The following is a 20,780-nucleotide window of genomic DNA, read 5'->3' as shown; positions in this document are numbered from 1 at the left end:
CCCTCCAAGCTTCTACTGAGGTTATTCAAAGCCTGCTGTTTGCTAACGGTGAGGAGCAGGGAAGCTCCACACGTTGCCTTTTCCAGTATTTCCTTATCTTGAATCTGCGCCGCTTTGAAAGTTAGACAAGGATAGAGAAACTCCAGAGAGGGGGAGTGAGAAAGAGGATAGGGAGTAGTGTCGGGGAGAGAGTGGATTAAGAGAATCCAGAGGATTAACTCTGCATTATATCCGTAGATGAAGGATTGTTTCGCTTTTTTGTCAGTTCTGCTTTTCAAAGACTGTTAATATATCAGATCAGAAAAAAACAGGTCGTCCAGACATGTTGCTTATCATTATGTTGAGTTATCATACTTGTCACCAGTGTGTGTGTGAGTGTGTGTGTGTGTGTATTGATGTCTTGTTTTTATAGCCCTTCACATTTTAAGTCATCTTTGCTCAGCAGTGAAACTAAAGCAGCTTTCAGACATACTGTACGCTTCTCCGGAGGGGCGACAGTCGTCTTCCAAGAGGTCACCTCGGGCTCAAAAGGGAGGGGCAGGCCCCAGCGAGAATTGAACTCGCGACCCCTGGTTTACAAGACCAGTGCTCTAACCACTGAGCTATGAGGCCTTACTTATGTGCCAGTTGGTGGACGACATTCTTATTGTCAACAATAGCGGCGGACACGCCCGTCACATCCTTCAGTTCTCCGGTTCTCCGCCCAGTTCATCACAAAATGGGAGGGATATGGTTGAGGTGAACTTCTTACGTTTGTGGAACTGATTTCTTGTAGAAACCACGATTTCTATTATCAGGTCACACACACTGAACCTTCAGACGTTGCCATGCAGCGCACAAATTTTTCCGTCTCTGTTTTTTTCTTGGTAAATAAGAGAAAAAACATCACAATAAATCAGACTGATTGAATCAGACGGGAGCGGCAGCGCAGACGCGCAAACTCCCAGTCTGAGACTCGTTGTTTATCCTGTGGCATTTTCCCAGCGTTGGCCGTCTGAGACTCTCAGACTGAATCTAACTTCACACGGCTCGAGCCTGCACTGTGTCATATCCACACAAATACACTTCGACTCAGTTTGTGCGCAAACTCTTTGTTTTTCAGATTAGTAGTCAGCCACAGTGGTGCAGTCAGAGTGTGTCCAGATTAGTTCAATCGAACTCCAGATCCGTCCTTAACCGCGCGGCGCGTCGACCAGCTACCTGACCAACGGGCTGACGTCTCTGGAACGTTTCCCCATCAGCTTCAAGACCCAGTTTTCCGGCCACTGCTTCCACCACGTTGTGCTGGGCGTCTACTGCAACGGTCGTTACGGATCGCTGGGCATGAGCCGCCGCCAGGACCTAATGGACAAACCGCTCACCCATCGCACGCTGGGCGAACTGGTGGCCGAGTTCGAGAGCTCCTACAAGAGATACCAGCACACTCTGAAGAAGGTAAGGCAGGGGAGGAAGGAGGGAGGGAAGGAAAGTGTAAGTGGAAAATCGGTAAAGGTGTGTCTGAACGTGTCCTCCGCTTCTGTCAGGTGAAGATTGGCCTGTACGTGCCTCATGACCCCCACGTCTTCCAGCCAATCGAATGGAAGCATTTGGTGCTGAACGCTGCCAGACTGGGAGCGCAGGAGATGAGGAAGGAGCTGGAGAAGCACGGTAGAGACATGAGGATGAAGGTACGTACTCGCAGAAACACACTCAATGGATGCGATATGTGATGGTTGTCGTAGCTGGAGGCATCACGTTGCCAAGAGGGAATGTCTTCAAATTTGGTACAAAGGTTCATTTGGACTTGTGGCGCACGCTCACATGTTGCGCAACAGAGAAGGCAGGTGTTAAACCTCGGGTCTGCCTGCCTGCCTGGTGAGAACCTCATGGGATTGGGCACAGCAACAGCTGAAACTACGAAGAGGTCTGCCGCCAGCCCGCGGGGACATAAAACCTTAATGGGTGTTTTGACGGCCCATCAACGCTGCAGGATTCCTCTGTGCTGCTAATGGAGAGAGAGTAGAGAGCAATGAAGCAACGGCACAAACCATTAAGTTAAAAACCTCATTCGTAATTATCAGAAAAAATTTGGTCCATTCTGAGAAAAGTGGTGGTGACAAATTAGACTATGATGGGGCACCACTTATTTATTTTTTTAAATTAACAACCAGGGCTGCTGAATTTTTACAAAAGGTTTACTGGATTAAAATCGCTTACTGGGAAAAACTTGTGACCCTGTAGCAACTTCAGAGCAGTTTTGTTGAAGATAATAAGTGTGTGTCTTGCAGCCTTGGAGCAGGAGAGGAACCAGTAGCAGCCAGAGGCTTAAGAACACGTAACCACAATGTAAATCAACCAGGATGGTAGTAAAAAGAAAAAATTACTGAGCAGTTTGCGGGTGGAAATGGAACGTCTGGGACGAAGTGGGGAAACAGTGAGGACAAAAGAAAAAACAGCTCTTAGTGGTGAAGTTAAATGAATTGTTTCATCTGCCAAAATACTACACAGACATGTTATTTCATAGACGGGGAGAAAGAAAATCTCTCGAAAAGGGGAAAACGTTTCTCGGAATCTGATCGCGTGGATCAAACATAACCTTTTAAAACGTGAATTCCTGCATAAAAAAACAAACATGTTTATGGTCAGATGGATTCCACGTGCAGCCTGTTTGTCTGGGGCCAAAGTTAATTTTTTAAATTGATTTCTTAAAATTGACTTTTATTTGATTTACTCAACCGTGATACCGTCCCTGCTCCTGAATCTGGAGTTTATGTTTCACTGTGTCTTCACAGGACATGGTTTCCTGCGTCTTAATGTCACTGGGCTCATTTTTTTTTGTCTCAGTGTGCAGCCTTGGATTTAAGGTTTAAGGTTTCAACAGCAGCATTTAGACAGATCATTAAAAAACACTCACGAGCATTTTGTTCTTTTTTGGGGGGGAACTGAACGAGGGAAACACCTTTTATTAAACATTTTTTCATATGACCAGCGATGGATGTACAGTCGGTTTCCGTTGGGATGAACATGGAATATGACCTGTCAGGAATTATTTAGGGCATTTTATGATGGGGAAGGAAGGAAGGGGTGTGTGTGTGTGTGTGTGTGTGTGTGTGTGTACAGTATGTGTGTGTGGAAGAGAAGTGGCTTTCTTGAGGTTAAATGTTTAATGAGTCCTCTTTGGATTTTATTTATGGTTTATTATGTCCTCCGAGGATGGTTATGGTTTCCCCCCCGTCCGTTTGTTTGTTTCAATCTTTTTTTTCTTCATTGGACTGATAATGGAGAGAATTTAAGATTTCCAGTTCTGCCTCTGTGTGAGTGTGCGTGTCCCATGTCGGTGTTGGACAGTGGTACAGTATCTGAACTGTACTGCATCATGTCAGCAAGATATGTAGGTCAGAGAGTTTGCAGCTGTCTCTCTCACACACACACACACACGTATATGTACATAATCTCTGCTGCTCTCCGGAGAATGTGAATTTATTATAAATAGACTTCATTGTGTTTGTGTGTGTGTGTGTGTATCCAGTGTTTGGACAGAGAGGGAGTTTTTGTGCAGTGAGGTCATGTGTGTGTGTGTGTGTGTGTGTGTGTTCGTCTGCCAGAGGCTCAGGTCGGTCCTCACGAGTATAGACCTTGGATGCGTGTTTTGGAATGTGGACAACTCGCAGCGATGCCAAACTAGATTAGCTCCGCAAACGAGATGCCGCGCTCTTAAATACAGACAGGAAAGAAAGTCATACTTACTCGCACACACGCACGCACACACACACTGACCCACATATAGGAGGCCCACATGACGAACATCACGAGCTGTGAAATATCAGCCACTTCCTGACTTTTGCTTTGTCCAGGAAAAACTTTTCCTCTCCCACTGAGTTCTTAATGATGGCTTCAAATTGCCGACACACACACACACACACACAAAAATACTTTTTTTCCCTCCGCACCACTTCTGTCTCAGCTGTTTGTCGAGATTCGGTGTGAAGAGGAAAATAGATTGTCTCACACTCGCGCAGACGGATTCTTCACACTCACACTCACTCTCTTTCCTGCCGAAGGGAAAGAAAAAGCGGCAGTAAAAAAACCATTTTCGTACCGGGCGAATAATTCCGTGAGTTTGGTTCTTTTGTTCACTAATGTTTTCCTGGACGGTCGATGTACGAAGTTTTCACAACGCGTGATCAACAAACGTACAATCTTGAACTATCAGACGTTAAAATGTGTCGGTGATGTTGACATACTTGTCAATCACGTAGCTGATTATATCAGTGATGGCCGCATTCCATTTAGGGGAAAATTTCACTTTCACTGTCCATGAATCACATTCATGCAAAATAGGGGTTGATAGGTTTTTTTTCGTTGACTTGTGTGTGTTTCTTTTTTGTCAGATCCTGAAATCGTCCAGCGCCCAGTCGCCAATCAAAGAGCGGAGCCGGGGGAAGTCCTTATCGCCACGGCGACGACAGGGCAGTCCCCAGCGTCGCTTCGCACACCGCAGAGACAAATCGTAAGTGTGTGTGTGTGTGTGGTCTTGTAGATTTTTTTCATCTCCAGACTCAACGGTGAGTTTCCACCAGTGTGTGTGAGCGGCGCCGGCTGCTGGTGTGTGTGTGTGTGTGTGTGTGTGTGTGTGAGCCTCTCATAGCAGCTAATCTCACTTCACAGCTGACATTGAAGGGCCTGCGTGTGCGCTCGTTTTTGTTGCTGACAGCTCAGCGTTATCGCCGGGCAGACGAGTCCTTGTTCCTTTCAGCTGGTGCTCGGCGCTGTCATCGTGTGTGTGTGTGTGTGTGTGTGTGTGTGTGTGTGTGTGTGCGAGCGAACCTCTCTCCCTGATTGAGATACAGGATGTCAGCTCACTGACGCTGCAAGTGAAGCAGTAATTCTCATATAGAACGTAAGAGAACACTGGACCAAACGCCATAAGGAAATCTAGGAAATATGGCCACGACATACTGAACATATTGAAGCACACGACTCATGAGCTCCTCTGTAACTTGGCTTTAATGCAGTCCTGAAGGATAACTTAATTAAATCATTTAAATTACACTTTAAAACTTTAACTTAGACTTTCTGAATTCCTAACTAGTTTTTTTTCTGTCCAGCTCAAAAAAAGTCTTGTGGATAAGAAGAAGGTGTATAACAAAAACTCTGGATGGAATTCTTTCAGCGTTAGTTTTCCCTTTGAAAAAACGGTGATTCACCAAGCAGGGAAACTGACACACAGGACGCTGAGTGCGCGCGCGCGTGTGTGTGTGTGTGTGTGTGTGTGTGTGAGAGAGTGTGTGTGTGTGTGTGTGTGTGTGTGTGTGTGTGTGAACTGGCAGCTGTGTGGTGGGGATGTAACACAATCTGACTTGGACAACAGCTGCAGCCCGGCAGTACTGCAGAGTCTACACACACACACGCACACACACACGCGATGACAGCGCCGAGCGTTCCCTGTGTTGCCATCTGACGGTGCGGTCGTGACCTTTTCCTCTGAGAAGCTCATCTGATATAAATTGAAACAAACCAACACGTTTCCCTTATTATGGAAATGTCAGCGGTGTTTTCCAGACAAGAGAAACATTTCTCTGGGGAAGTTAGGGAATATGGTTAGGATCCTGCTCAACTCGCCCCCTGGTGGCGGCGATGAAAATCACCACCGCCGCAGCGTCAGGCTCTGCCCGGTACAGTAACTGACGTCATGTAGAATTCCTTGAAGGCTAAACTTGGAAAAGGGAAGATTTATAGCAAAATATTCTAAAACAAGCTAATAGTACAAAATAAAAACAAAACATTATAAAAATACAGTATGCAAATACACATGGATTAAATAGAAAATTTAAAAAACACCATTAAAACAAATCCAGACCTAAACACATACTCATCAAGATAACACAGAGCTAACATGAAGAGATACATGATTTAATCTGCTACAATATCAACATTTGCACGACTTAACATGAATGTTAAATACAATTCTAGTAAATATGTAAAATGATTAAATCCAGGCAGATTATTTTTTGTTTTGGTCCAACTTGACTCGTTCTTCCTGCAGGTTTAAACCTCTGCAACACACAACAACCGTCTCCACTTGACAACATGACAGTTTATTGACAGTCCATCGGCTGGACTGATGCTGCAAATTGTGAAGATGTTTTATCGATGTTCACAGAGGAAGTGAAAGCAGCGAAAAACCTGTTAAACCCAAAACGGATTTCTCTTATTTCGCCACGAATTACGAGCCGCAGCTCGAACACAAGAAGCGGAACTTTTGGTTCCTTTTGTGCCTTAAATGGGATGTGAACTGTGAAAAGGCGCTTCAGGGTTCGTTGTTTCATCGGCTCGGAGATAAAAACAGCCCGTTGCCACTTTGCGCCACTCGAACGTGGCACTTTAAAAAACGGAACTGTTAATTGGAGCTCTTAACAACACGTTGTCACGGCGAACGCACGACTCCAGACGGAGAGCAGCAGTCGGCTGCTCCGAGCTCAGGGGGGGCTATTTCTCCTCGGGGAGGCGCCGCGAAATATGTCGAGAAACAAGTTTTAAAAGACATTTTCCTCTGTTCCTCTTCTGTCTTTCAGTCCGGCCTCCGTGGAGCGGAAACCTCCGGAGCTCAGCACTCTCAACGACGGCTACCAGATCCGCATCTGATCCCCTCTCTCTTCCTCCTCGTCTTCAGCTTCTCCACATCCGTCCGGACGTCTCCATCACCACCACCTCCCTGATCCAATAGGTGGATGATGACGGAACAGGTGCTTTCGCTGAGCTGCTTTGACGGGAAGGAAAGAGCTTCTTTTAATCTCAGAGAGAAAAGGACATTTCATGCTCGGAAACAAACAAGCGGCTTCATCAGAGCGGCCGCCGCTCTTTAAATTCAACATTTCCGTCGCGTAGCTGACACACGTCACCTCTGACGGAGGTGTGGGTTGAGAGGAAGCGACCGGTGGTCAGGAATCGACGGTCGAGTGCCGCCGCGTACAAATGAAATGTACATTTCATATTATTATCATATCATTTCTGTGACCCCGCCCCCTCAGAGAAGAGCTAGAACGGGAAGTGAGAGAGAAGAAAGGGTTGATGAGTTGTTCTCAAGCTACCAAGTCGTTGCAAAAGACATGACTGAGAAAATATGAATTTATTGATGATGTAAAAAGAGAAATACGAGCAGAATCAATCTGCAGAGACGTGTTTTCTGTCCGTGGTCAGTTCTCCAACGTGGCGGTGGTTCAGCGAGGCCCGAGAACCAAACAGCCCGCTCATCATCCCTCTTCTCTTTTTGCTCGACCCCTCGTGGCTTTTCACCTCCAGGGTCAAAAGATCGTCGAAGAAATGAGTCGACCGCGGTTGTTACGTTGAGTAAGATGACGAAGGAGATTTCAAGCAGAGTTCAGAATAAGGAAGACGTTCCACAGCGTTATGCAGGGAAATCAAAGACGGGGGAGTCGATGAGAGTTTCAGGAAGCAGCAGAGAGAAGAGAGAGGAGACGAGTCACTGCAGAAGATCAGAGAAGGATCATTATAGAGCACTGCGGCAAACCTCTTCCTCTCCCTCCCTCCCTCCCTCCTCCTCCTCTTCCTCCTCCTCCTCCTCCTCCTCCGTCCACACTCGCACAGAAACTGAATACACAAACCACAGCTCTGTTTCCATCCGAGCAAACTCCTCCAGCTGAAAGATGATCCCACGAACTGATCCGTCTGGTTATCGCTTATCGCCGCTTCATCAGCTCTCGCAGCGGAAATCATCGATCGCTAGTTATTAAACGTGAAACCTGAAAGAATGAGAGCGAGAGAGAGAAATGGAAATGTCAAACGTTTCGTCCTTCTCTCCGACCGTCTTTTTCTTGAAACTCTTTTCGTCGACTCGATCCGCAGGGAAGGAAGAAATAATAAAGGGGCGCTGCTTTAGATTAGAAATACGAAAAGATATAGAATCAACCACAATACGAATCGTCCCGACTTCCTGTTCCAAAATCCAATCTCGAGTGATCTCGGGAGCAAAGTTAGCAGAAGGCCGGCGGCCTTGTTTCTCACGTGTGGACCGAGCTCCGCTGTAGCCACGGTAACACGGTGATGGGTGAAAAATAAAATCAAACGACGAGCTGCTCAGAGATCGGCGGCAGACGTCTGTCGACCGGCCGAACGCTCTGTAACATGAACCTCGTCCGGGTCACGTCTAAGAGCAAAGAGGGGAGTCAGCGGCACCAAGTGGCCTATGAGAGTCTGTTCAGCACTGTATAAGGATTGTCCCGGGAAAAACCCAATCAAATCTAAAGGGATTGTTATTTTTTGGGGCTCAGAAGCGCGAGGTCTCACGTGTCCGGTATGATCTTAACACCAGGGATGACAGAAGTGAAGAAATGCTCAAATATATCATGTATCAAACCAGATCACTCGACAGAAACGGAAAGCATATATATATGTATATATATATACATATATATATGTATATATATATATATACATATATATATGTATATATATATATATATATACATATATATATGTATATATATATACATATATATATGTATATATATATATATAGAGACAGGTCGTCAGAACAACGTTCAACATACGTGTATGTGAAGTGTACGTGTTTGTCCCATCCACAGATGCACTGTACTAAGTTTGAATCCTTCAGTCTCTTTTAATCAGACAAATATACTGTATCACTGCAGGCCCCTGGTGCCTTGCTCAAGGGGCATGTCGATGGCAGCCAATGGGCGTTCACACCTAGAGCTCAGCAAACGTTCGCGTCGCGTTACTCGCGCACGTTCGGCCAGAGGATCATTTGTGTTTGTGTGAGTTCTCTGTCAGCGACATGTCACATGAATATTGCGCTCAAGTTATTATTAATATTTCAACTCAATATGATCTCTATATAACCTCATCGAGCGAGAAATTAGCTTCGCCTTTGGTGGTGTCAGATTAAATCCCCCAATTTAGTTTTTTAAAGTCTAGCGCGCCAAGAGTTCGGCTGCTTAGAACCGAACTGACGACGACTGACTTCTGCAGTTTTCACCTGAAGGATCAACGTGGAAAAAAGTGAACGTGTTTTCCCCCAGAAAACGTTTGACTTTGACTCCGCTTGAGCGAAGACGATCGAAAACACTAGTCTGTCTGGTTTCCATCAGCGGGAGTCCTTTCGCAGGGTCCGGGTCCACGATGGTTTCATTTGATCGTTTTGTCGCTTCTCTTTGAATGTTTCTCGCTAGCTGGCCTAGCCTGTTGTGTCCGAGCACCGGGCGCCACGAAGAAGCCAAATCGCAAGTCTTCCAGTTTCGAACGGCGGTGGACGGCGTTCGCGTCTCGGTCTACGCAACAACAAAAGGATTATCAAACGCCATCTGCGCAGTAATAAGTCTCGTTCATCGAGATGAATTCTACCACAACACCGATTCACGGTGCTGTGAGGAAACAGAAGAGTAGAATCTTATTTTTGTTGTTGTTTTTTTACGTGTTTGCGATGTTTGTCCATCAGTTCCCCAGAGGCCGAGATCGGAACTGTCACGTCTCCGAACTCCGGCACAGAGCGAGCGAGCAGCGAGCAGCGAGCAGCGCCACACGAGGATATTTGTGGTGATGCTTTGTAGCGGCCTCGGGACGTTGTTAGCGTCCGGGGGGAAAGAAGAAGCACAAAGCCGCTTTGCTGTCGAGTCATTTTTGAGTCGTGGACGAACAAACGCGTTTGGAACTGATGCGTTTTCCTCCAGAAGAAGTGACGTATCCTGGAGAAGTTTTCTTTCTTTTGTTCGTGTATTTCTTTTGGAACTGTACAGTTTCCAAGGGCCTAAACTTTCACTAATGTCTCCGGATGCACAAACAACCATGAAGACTAAACTTCCTCGACTTGCTCAGTGGCGACTGTTACACAAAAAAATGAAAAAGAAATAAATCATCAACCAGAAAGCGTGATGAATGAAATGTAGCAACTGAGAAATGTTTCAGTGATGTAACGGAGACGTCTGCGCTTGACAATTTATATTATTGAATGTTTGTTTTTTTCATAAGATTATCGTTGGAATTTTGCATTTTTTTTAATTTGGCTTTGATTCATTGATTGTAAATTATGATTTTGAATGAAAAGCAAGATATTATTTTTTTAAACGCCTTGTGTTTGTAGCAGGTGTTTGTTTTTTTTAAATATCTTTTTTTTTTTAAAGGCCTTTGATTCCAAAGTGCTGAACCATGTTTTCTCAACTCCGTCCTAAACTCACTGTACTGTACGATTTACTGTAGATGTTACAGATGTTAAATCTGACGTGAACACGGAAACTTTTAACTGGACACTAAAGATCTAGAATCTTGCCCATTTTTTTTTTTTGGAGCAGCAATTTCGCCAATATATGATTTATGAGTTTAAATAAAAACCCTTGTTTATGAGTCCATCACCTTATGGAAACGTTAAATTTCCAGATGACTTCATGTCCAATCTAGGTTGCTAATCAAATCCCAAAGTGCAACATATGATTACAAAATTGAAAACAATTTTAAAAAATTGCAGGACCAAAAACAAAAAGTTCAAAATTTGTATTTATTTTTGTAAAAAAATACAAATGTTCTTACTTCCCCTAAGAGCTGAACCAAATTCAGGGAACTCATCTGAAATTAGAGAACAAAGAATTGATGGATATGAAATATTGTGTGCACGTGAAGCTTCCAGTGCCTCAGCAGCGTTTATCATATCATGAAAATTAATCTGTGATTTTTTCGGGGGTCTTTGCTGTTGCTGATCCCATCACAGCTTTTTTTGCTGTTTTTTTGCTAAGCCGACGTTCACGCTCACAACTGTTCCCTTCCTGTTTGTGGTTTTTCTTGTTCAGATTTTCATTTTATGACGACAAAGAGTCGCTTCGCTGCCCGGAACAAAAGGGACGAACACACGAAAACGACACTGTAACAGTATTGAGCCGACAGACCGGACTGATGAACAGACACATGAAAATATTAATGAGTATAATAATTTTTTATGGCGCGCTGTTTGTGGAGTGTGTTTCATCTTTCCTGCGTGAGATTACGGTGTGGTTTTGTAAACCTGTGGAAATATAGATGATGGAGATGTGAGCCCCCCCCCAGTCAATATTAATATCTGTTACAGTATCAGTGTCTGACAGCAGCTGTTTTTAATCAACGACTGAAGCAGCATGTGTTCTTTTAATAAATGATCTATGTTTTTAAATATGCCTCGTCTCATTTGTCATGTTGGCGGTTGAAGAGGAAGCGGAACCATCGAGCAGGAAGTCAAAACAACAATGAATATTTTTCAAGAACTGATAATGAAGAAGCTTCATCTTTGCAAGATTGTTTGTGACTTGCATACCTCACTGTACCACGATATTTTAAGGAATTTCTATGACTTACTAAAATGACATTTTATGCTTTACTATACAATAAATTTTCATGATATCATTATGCCCTACTCTATCATGGCATTTTCATACCTTACTATATTTTTTTTGTTTTACTATCCTGTAGCATTTTCATACCTTACTATATATATATATCTATCTATATATCTATATATAGAGATATATATATAGATATATAATGTCCTTTTTCTGCCGTACATACAATTACATTATTGTGACTTTTTTATGCCTTGCTATACTATGAAATTTTGATGGCATATTAAAATATGACATTTTTCTGCTTTACATATCTATATTCTTCATACTATATATTTTTTTCAACTTACTATAAAATGCTATTTTTCTGCCTTACTATACATTTCTATGACTAACTTTTTAATGACATTATTATCTTTACCATAATGGTTTTTTGCCTTACTATACTGTACTGCTATGAAGCAAAACACCTAAAGCTCAATGGCCATGAGCCTGTAACTGTGTGGACGTGAATATGATTATGAATTTGAAGACTAAAGCTGCAGAGAACGAGCAGAGACGGTGTCCTGAACTTCAACAACACGAGGAGGACGCTGCAGTGAAAAGAAGGATTTGAATAATATTATTTTTCATCTTTACTGACTGTCCTGTACGTACACACACACACACACACACACACACACACACACACACACACACACACACACACACACACACACACACACACACACACACACACACACACACACACACACACACACATACACACACACACACACGCCTGGCTTCTGATAAAATAATCTGCTTACGTTCCACTGCAGAAGTGAGCGGTGTGTGTGTGTGTGTGTGTGTGTGTGTGTGTGTGTGTGTGTTTAGAAAAACACGTGGCAGCAGCACATGTACAGAAATAATCCTTCATTTTCTCATCTATGCTGCAGCTTAGAGCTTGGTCACCTTGTGTAGATGTGTGTGTGTGTGAGAGAGAGACACACACACACACACACACAAAATGCAGAAAAAAATAAACCAGCGAGTTCGACGATAAATGACTGAAGGAAACAGCAGCCGCACTTTTATTTACAAACTGTAAACTTTTCCAAACACATCTTTGAGAAATGGTAGAAAAATAGAACCGTCCTTGTGTTATCCGTAGATCATGTTCAAGTGTGAGACGACGGCGCAGCGTCCGTCAGGTGGAGTTTCAATCCACCGTTATCAAGTCAAGTGTTAAAAAGACATAAAAGTCGTCCCTTCACTCGTAGATTCATAAAACAGCGATGAAATAACTTCACGTGCGAGTAAAAACCTGACTCATAATTAGATGCGAGATCAATAACAGTATATTTTTAGTTTCACTGATGTTTGTTAGATACAGGAGATGTTTCCAAGATCTGTAGAAAAAAAAATCCATGTGACTTTTGATCAGTTATTAGTCTCAAAGATGTAAAGAGCAAAATGATTTGACCTTACTTTTGGTTCCTAAGATAATTTTTAATAACAAACCTCTTCCACTTATGAGAACTGAAGACTTTGAACCTGTTCAGGACAAACGTCTCTCTTTGTATTTAAAGTATTTTAGTCAGTGGTTCGATCCCCAGATCCTCAAGTCTACTGTACGAGCCCAAGTGTCCTCGGGCAGGACATTAAACCTTAAACCTATAATCCACGTCACCTTGTGGATCAACGTCACAGTTACAGCATGAAAATGATAAAAACCCTTGTTCCCTGCATGGAAGAAACCTTTTATATAAATTAATTTGGACTATTTTGTGTTTTACTTGTTAGTTCACTTGTTCCCATCTTCCCCTGAGCTGCACTTGGCGACGCGACGACTCCCCGGGTCAGAGCCCGAAGCGGAAGCGGGCGAGCAGGGGGAGGTGGTCGGACGAGTGATGCCGATTGGGCAGGAAGTTGACTTCCTCCAGCTCGGGACGGCCCACCAGCGACAGCCTGCCCAGCAGCCGCAGTCCCCGCCCGCCGGGGCACGACGGAGCGGCCGGGGATTCTGAGAGAAGGAGGGAGCGAGAGGAAGAGTTGAGTTGACCGAAGACAGTGTGTGAGTGTGTGTGTGTGTGTGTGTGTGTGTGTGTGTGTCAGCACCAGGAGTGAACAGGATGTAATCCACAGTTATGGCGGTGCGCGAGTGGCAGGTGGTGATCTCAGGTCTCCCGTCGGGCAGCAGGCGGTGCTGATAGGACGACTGCAGCTTCAGGCTGTGCTCGATCTGCACTCTAACAACACACACACACACACACACACACACACACACACACACACACACACACACACACACACACACACACACACACACACACACACACACACACACACACACACACACACACACACACACACACACACACACACACACACACACAGAGCCTTATGGAGCGTTCACACGGGACGCGACGTGTCCAATATTTTCGTTTATACTGCGACATAGTATCTTTCACATTGTAACCCCGCCCCAAAAATATTTATTTAAAGCCCCAGTTTGGCATTTTGTAATTTCCTGGCGGTATCTTTTGGTAAAGTTGCTAAACCTCAAACTTACTGAGCGACCAACAGGGGACACTTTATAGTGGCACGCCGCCGATTCCATTTCCTGTTTCCGTCAGCGTATGAAAATTCAACGTGAACGCGACGTATTCTGGAACCGTTTAGTTGAACAAGCGTATTCAACACGACGTAGAAACACGGAGACTCACACGGAGGTCGGGTCCACCTCATGGAACTATATTCAACTCATATATGAAGTTATGGACAATAAGTCCTTCAGAATGTTACACACTGTGGCTTTAACGTTTCACATTATCACCTGACGACATGAAGAGAAAAACAAGAGACTCGTTACCTGTTAACAGCAGCAGCAGATTTAGTGGCGAGATCGTCTACAGTCAGGTTAGAGATCTCTTCCTCCACAGCTGTGAGTGACACACACACTTATATTCAACTAATGTAATCAGTTTAGTCCAAAAACGTTAACGTTAAACTGACGTAAGCTGCAACGAGGCTATAGAAGAACTGGACAGTGAGCGGATACGAAAGGAGACGAAACAAAACAAACTAAACTAAAAAACAACAGAAAAAATAAATGAAATGAGACAAAATGAAACGAAACAAAACAAAATGACACAAAATGAAACATAAAAAAATAAATAAAAATAAACAAAATTAGACGAAACAAAACGATACGAAATGAGACGAAGCGAGATGAACCGATCAAGATCATCATCAAGATCCGTTAATTAGTCCCTTGGAAATAATGTGATAAAGGACGGGATTTAAAAACATCCCTGGAGCCGACCCTTCGTCCGGCTCCATGTCCAAGACAGACAGACAGTCACACAGACAGACAGACAGACAGTCACACAGACAGACAGACAGTCACACAGACAGACAGACAGACAGTCACACAGACAGACAGACAGTCACACAGACAGTCACACAGACAGACAGACAGACAGACAGACAGACAGTCACACAGACAGTCACACAGACAGACAGACAGACAGACAGACAGTCACACAGACAGACAGACAGACAGACAGACAGTCACACAGACAGACAGACAGACAGTCACACAGACAGACACACAGACAGACAGTCACACAGACAGTCACACAGACAGACACACAGACAGTCACACAGACAGACACACAGACAGTCACACAGACAGACAGACAGACAGACAGACAGACAAACAGTCACACAGACAGACAGACAGTCACACAGACAGTCACACAGACAGACAGACAGACAGACAGTCACACAGACAGTCACACAGACAGACAGACAGACAGGCAGTCACACAGACAGTCACACAGACAGACACACAGACAGACACAGACAGACAGACAGACAGACAGACAGTCACACAGACAGTCACACAGACAGACACACAGACAGTCACACAGACAGACAGACAGTCACACAGACAGTCACACAGACAGTCACACAGACAGACAGACAGACAGACAGACAGACAGTCACACAGACAGTCACACAGACAGACACACAGACAGACAGACACAGACAGACAGACAGACAGACAGACAGACAGTCACACAGACAGTCACACAGTCACACAGACAGACAGACAGACAGTCACACAGACAGTCACACAGACAGACAGTCACACAGACAGTCACACAGACAGACAGACAGACAGACAGACAGTCACACAGTCGAGTGGTCGTACCTGTGGGGCTGCCGGCGTGGGCCTCGGCGGTGGGTTCATCCTCGTACTGACACCGGTGGTTGATTCCCAAACTGCGAGACCAGATCGGCGACTCGAGGACGCGCTGGCCCTTGGGGGCGTTCTCCTGACCGGACACCGTGCTGATCGGCAGGCCCCTGTAGTCCAGGCGGCCCGTGGTCAGAAACCTGTAGAGCGGGCTCCCCGGCGTGGAGTTGAAGTCGCCGCAGAGCACGACCGGGCCGGCGGAGCCGTCCGGCAGGCGGGACAGCCGGCCGACCTCGGCCAGCAGGATGGCGAGCTGGGCCAGCTTGACGTCGCCGCGGCGCGGGTTGTAGAGGAGGTGGGTGTTGGCGATGCAAATGCAGCCGGCGGAGGAGGAGGGATCATTGTCGTTAGGTCGCAGCAGCACCACCAGGCCCACGTTGTCCCGGTTGAGGAGGGCGTCGCCGGGCCGGAAGAACTCGACGGGGTTGGAGGAGACGAGGGAGAGGCGGGACGAGTTGAAGATGACGGCACAGCCGTCGGGTTTGCTTCCTGTCCGCTTCTTATACTCACACTGGTAACCTGTCACACAGACGTTCCATTAATACACAGGAAACATGAAGCCAGAAGTCAATCCTTTCACAATAAGAGCATCTTTTTACATTTTATATAATTATTGTGAATAATTCAGCTGCATGTTGAAAATAGGTTAAGAGCAGTTGTAGTGCTTCCTGTTGAAACTACAACACACACACACACACACACACACACACACTGTACCCAGTGCATGTAGAGCAGGTTTCATCTGGTTTTCGTAGTGATCCTCTTGAACTTCTTGCAGACACAGAATCTGAAAAGAAAAAAGTAAAATGAGTCTCGACCCCCAGACGGGTCTGGCGCTTGTTTTTCATGGTTGTAACTCTCAACTCTCCGACTCACGTCGGCGCCGTGCTGCCGGATCTCGGCCAGCAGGTTGGGCAGCCGGTGCTCCCAGGGCAGCACGCCGGGGTCGCAGTGTCGGTACAGGTAGGCGTTGTCCTGCAGCAGCTCCTGGGACAGGATGTTGTAGGACATCACCGAGAAGTCGAAGGCGGCCCCCGGTGGCGGAGGGTAGGCACCGCAGGCGGGGGAGGTCTCCCAGTGTCTCTGAAGAGCTGACGGAGGAAGTGAGACGATGATTATGAAAAAACTTTTTTTTATTTTGATCTCAGACTTACTGAATTTACTAGAAACCAACGACTGACAGGTAATAACTTTTATTTAAGTTAAATGCTGGTGAACACCGGTTGTGGCCGTTTCCTGAATTTTTACGGAAACAAGACATTTCAAAGTTAAATTTACAGGAGAAAAAAAATGAGCAAACCCATGAATCTTGTCATATCTCATACTACTACTAATGCGCCAAGCAAGTAAAGTGGATTTTTTACTTTCAGTGAAATTAATTAAAAAAATGTTTTTATAGAAAAACCAGAGACCGACTGGAAAGAAAATGGTTAAACACAAAGTATGTAACATAAGTTGCAGATAGACGAGTTAAACGTACATTTCCCTGGCGCGCCCTCGTCGGACGGGAAGGTTCCGGGTGGAGGAGGTTGTCGGTCGGCCCCGGCGACCTGCCACGGGTTTGGGGGGTGAGGAGCGCTGCTGCTGCTGCTGGGCTGGGAACGAGACCCCGTCCACCTTGGAAGTCCTCCACCACTCCCATCCCGCGGCTGTTCCTCTGCAGCTTTTGTGTTCGTGCGATTCCCTCCCTGCTGCTCCGCTCCTCCCTCTCTGAACCAGGGGTTGGGTTTGGGTTTAGACTTCGGGGTCTGAGTCCTGGTTCCGGCAGGTTGTGGATCCTTCCGTCCTTCTGTCCGGTCTCTGCTCCTCCAGTGATTTCCGCCTCTATCTCGACTGCCGCTGTCTTTTCGCTCTCGCTCTTTATTCCCTCTTTTGGTCCTTTCAAAATCTCTATCTCGGCTGTTTCCCCAAACCTCTCCTGCTCCTTTCTTCCCTCTGTCCTGACCCCCGTCTCGGAGGTGATGGTTCGGTCGAGGGCTGCTGCTGCTGCTGTCCACCCTGGAATCCCTCCTCGAGTTTCCCTCCTTCACTTTGCCTCCCGCCGCCTTGGGCGCCGCTCCTCCTCCTCCTCCTCCTCCTCCTCCTCCTCCTCTCTCCTCGTCGCGCCTCTTCTCCTCTTCCCTCTTCCTCCGTTTGTGAGGAGGCTCCCGGTCTCGGTCGGGCCGCTCCATCAGGAGGCCGGCGGAGGCGTGGAACGAACGCCGACTGCCGCCGCCAAAGTTATTACCGCGGTCGATGTTGTGACGCGCCGTCGTCGGGTGGTAGCTGGGGGGGAGTCGCGGAGGCCAGGGGGGAAATCCCTGCACCGACCACCATGGATGTGGAACAGGGACGAATGGGGGGAAGCAGGTGGAGGAGGAGGAGGAGGAGGCACCGCCGCTCCCAAAGCCGGCCCTGCTGAGAGCGGGGTAGGAGCGGGGAAAGAAGGAGGAGCCAAAGGAGCTCAGCTGACGAAGAAACATGGGGCGGCTGAGGAGGGAGGAGTTGATAAATGGATTAAGTCTTTTTGTAAAAGCAAAAACGCAAAACCTTCCCCGTTAACAGCTTCCTAACTAGCTAACAATCATTTTCAATGTTGATCAATCTGCAGATTATTTTCCCATGGTAATCAATTCTTTCCATCCGTTAAGAGTCAGGAAAAAATACGTCATAGTCTCGTGTCACTCTGTTTCTTTTTCTCCGTCCTACTAAGATGCTTCTCTTCCTCACCGGGGTAAAATAATCACCATGGTAACTGATGCTAACCTGCGCCGGGGGCGGGGCAGGCGAAGTTCAAGATAAGAGATCAAGGCCGACTACCGACCAATCAGATCACTGGAAAAAAAAAAAACCCAGAGTCATCATTTCTACAGGATCCAGTCAGGGACAAAAGGTGATTTAGAGCAACGTGAAAAAATAATAAAAGATCGATAGATGATTAATGGACGATTGGAATCGTGTTGCTGTTCCATCCAAACAGATTCTAATAAACACAGGGAGAGTTTATCACATCACAAATTCATAGACTCATTAATATTAGCGCTTCATTTGAATGAAAGATGGTTATTATTAGCATTATTCTATTACTGCAGCTTGGAACAACACGAGGAGACTGTGTAAAGATCGGGCGGTATCTCGAATATATGCGATGTATCGCGGCTTGTTGCACATGAGATGTATTAAATGACTATACGCCGCAGCTACAAATTGTCACGTAAAATTTTGTAAAGGCGCCAGCATAAGTCTTGCTCTGAAGTCTGAAATTGTCCCAATAGAGATTAGAGAATGTTTTAATACACACACGTTTCAGGGACGACTGGAATCATCACACTGGTGCGATTGTCTGCATCAAAGGGTTAAATTGTGCATTTATGAAAGGAGATTTTTAAAATATCGCGATATAGCAAAAATATATCGCAATGTTATTTATAGGCCGTATCGTCCAGCCCTAAGACTGTGGCCATCAACAGTGATAACGTATGAATATACTATCTCTCTTTTATTTGGACAATGATCCACACACACCGATCAAAATTTCTCAAGATCATGAATTCAAAACATGTCGAGTGTGATCGGTTCTGGTATAAATAGCCTGATAAATAATTTGACGATCTCTCATGATCTGAATTACTGATAGATTTTTATTTTGATTCTTTTTGAATTATTGACTCATCGCTTGAATGAACGGGCGGATCTTTAAAGACAGGACCAATGATATCGATGACACAGAAGACTTTTGTCGTGTTGTATTTTTAAAAATCGCTCCACTAACTGAAGGTTTGACAACCCGGAAGTCTCGTTTATGACGTTTATTTTTTCCAGAGTTTGGAGAAATTTCACCTGAAAATTTGTGTTAAATTTCCCATTTAATTTCACAAGAAAATAAGTAGCTGGCGACTTAAATATTAATAAACCACCAGAATGAACAAACCACGTTCCAATCTTCGACCAGCTGAGTTTGTTGTTGTTTTTAGCCGCATATTGAATGTGAATCACATTATTGTTGTTTTTTTCTTTTCCTGATATCAACTCACTTCTCTCCGGAGGTGGACGACACATCGTTTAGGTTTCGGCGCACGACGACGACAAACGGTTAGAAACGAACATTGTGGAAGATTTTATTGCTTTTTAACTCGATTTTGTTAAACTGGAAACCAAAATATCGGCAGATGCCGCGTCGCTTAGCGATGACGTACGACGAAGCGCGCCGCGGAGAGGGAGAGCGGCGCTGCCTTCACGTACCCCGCAAAAAATTGTGATTTAAACATGTACAGTTCAAAATAAATACTTTCACGTGCGACAGGACCGAGTGAAGTCACATCTAAAGTAGTTTTGTTGATTTTTATAAAATGGCTGCATTTACATTTGTTATGCTACTAAGATTAAATTAAAAAACCAAGCTAAAAAAACAGGATTGAAGTTAATTTCAGCGTAAACTAAAGACAAAACAGCAACAACGCCAGTTTAACGTTTCACCGGACTATGTTCTAGGAAAACATAAGATGATAAAACTCTTTACGTATGTATGTTTTATTCATGAGAAGTTTAATAAACGACTCATTTTGGGGATGTGCCCTCTATTAGCTCGACAGTTCTACCAATTCCAATGTTTTTCTCAACACGGAGTCTCTCTCTTTCAATCCGCCTCACTACGCTGGGACTTGTAGTCTTTTCATGGCGTTGCCTAGCAGCGACATACCTGATACGAATCAGAGGAAGGACTACAGCCGCGTCGGTGCGCCGGAAATAGAGGCCCGACTGGAAACGTAGCTCATAATTGCACCGCTTATTTTTTTAACCGTTAGATTTCGGAGATGTCACGATTTCTTACGTATTAATAATCCGTCGATACGTCGGAAATTAAGAAATATTCTGAATTATCTTAAACCAGACTACGACTACGATTTCTTTTTCAGAGGAGCTGAAAATGGCGAAATGAAAAAGGTCATTGTACTTACGTAAAAGCGAGTCTCCTGCAAAAGAGACGGAGGATCGAGAGGATGGAGAGGATCCAGGGGATCGAGGGGATGGAGAGGATGAAGAGGATGAAGAGGATCGAGAGGATGAAGAGGATGGAGAGGATCGAGAGGATCGAGAGGATCGATCGTCAGCTGCTAATGTGCGACACGTGGCGTTCAAACACAGTGACAGTGATAACTGACGTGATGTGGAAGAGAAGCAGTGGACCGTGGGAGAGGACGGGGTCTGCACACACATCCCTCTCTCTCCCTCTCTCT

At 45.3% G+C, this 20,780-nt stretch overlaps 2 protein-coding genes and 1 non-coding gene across 12 annotated transcripts in view; 1 reads left to right on the top strand and 2 right to left on the bottom strand.

Moving 5' to 3' along the window:
* vash2 (vasohibin 2) overlaps nt 1-11,152 on the top strand; it is a 22,983-nt gene extending 11,831 nt beyond the window's left edge. For 3 of the 4 annotated variants that reach the window (XR_007030047.1, XR_007030048.1, XR_007030049.1), the window contains 5 exons: nt 1,197-1,434; nt 1,524-1,667; nt 4,371-4,489; nt 6,555-8,416; nt 8,519-11,152. Coding sequence is in view for 1 of the 4 variants with exons in the window: in XM_035617333.2 (XP_035473226.1) it covers nt 1,197-1,434; nt 1,524-1,667; nt 4,371-4,489; nt 6,555-6,624 (571 nt within the window). In the remaining 3 variants the exon portion in view is untranslated. Of the gene's footprint in view, nt 1-1,196; nt 1,435-1,523; nt 1,668-4,370; nt 4,490-6,554 lie in introns of all 4 variants that reach the window. The other variant, XM_035617333.2, reaches the window with a different exon arrangement.
* trnat-ugu lies at nt 540-612 on the bottom strand. The gene has a single exon. It is a non-coding gene; the product is annotated as a tRNA-Thr (tRNA).
* angel2 (angel homolog 2 (Drosophila)) lies at nt 7,090-20,780 on the bottom strand. 7 transcript variants are annotated; one of them, XR_007030045.1, is made up of 10 exons: nt 19,578-19,749; nt 18,274-18,378; nt 17,045-18,033; nt 16,441-16,655; nt 16,282-16,351; nt 15,520-16,083; nt 14,173-14,242; nt 13,419-13,549; nt 13,097-13,323; nt 7,090-7,742 (listed from the first exon to the last, which is right to left on the bottom strand). XR_007030045.1 is itself a non-coding variant. In XM_047328405.1 (9 exons), exons 3-9 carry the CDS (start codon nt 18,024-18,026, stop codon nt 13,160-13,162), a joined length of 2,196 nt encoding a protein of 731 aa, XP_047184361.1. In that variant the 5' UTR covers nt 18,027-18,033; nt 18,310-18,378; nt 20,502-20,780; the 3' UTR covers nt 12,365-13,159. The 7 variants fall into 7 exon arrangements, 5 of the variants coding, with proteins under 5 accessions (XP_047184361.1, XP_035473225.2, XP_047184358.1 ...); XR_007030046.1 differs by lacking the exon at nt 7,090-7,742 and adding an exon at nt 12,365-12,709; XM_047328405.1 differs by lacking the exons at nt 7,090-7,742; nt 19,578-19,749 and adding an exon at nt 20,502-20,780 and having other exon boundaries at nt 12,365-13,323; nt 18,310-18,378.

This window comes from Scophthalmus maximus, chromosome 18 (genome assembly GCF_022379125.1).
Source record: "Scophthalmus maximus strain ysfricsl-2021 chromosome 18, ASM2237912v1, whole genome shotgun sequence".
Classification (NCBI taxonomy): Eukaryota; Metazoa; Chordata; class Actinopteri; order Pleuronectiformes; family Scophthalmidae; genus Scophthalmus; species Scophthalmus maximus.
Note: the sequence above shows the minus strand (reverse complement) of the source record. Positions and strands in the feature narration are given on the sequence as shown.

Bases quoted from the DNA above. Each gene is read 5' to 3' on its own strand.
- angel2 (XM_035617332.2), bottom strand. From the start codon at position 18,293: ATGGTGATTATTTTACCCCG. The intron at 18,034-18,273 runs GTGAGGAAGAGA...CTCCCTCCTCAG, and splicing joins ATGGTGATTATTTTACCCCG to CCGCCCCATGTTTCTTCGTC. The intron at 14,243-15,519 runs GTACGACCACTC...TGTCACTCACAG, and splicing joins CCACGCCGGCAGCCCCACAG to CTGTGGAGGAAGAGATCTCT.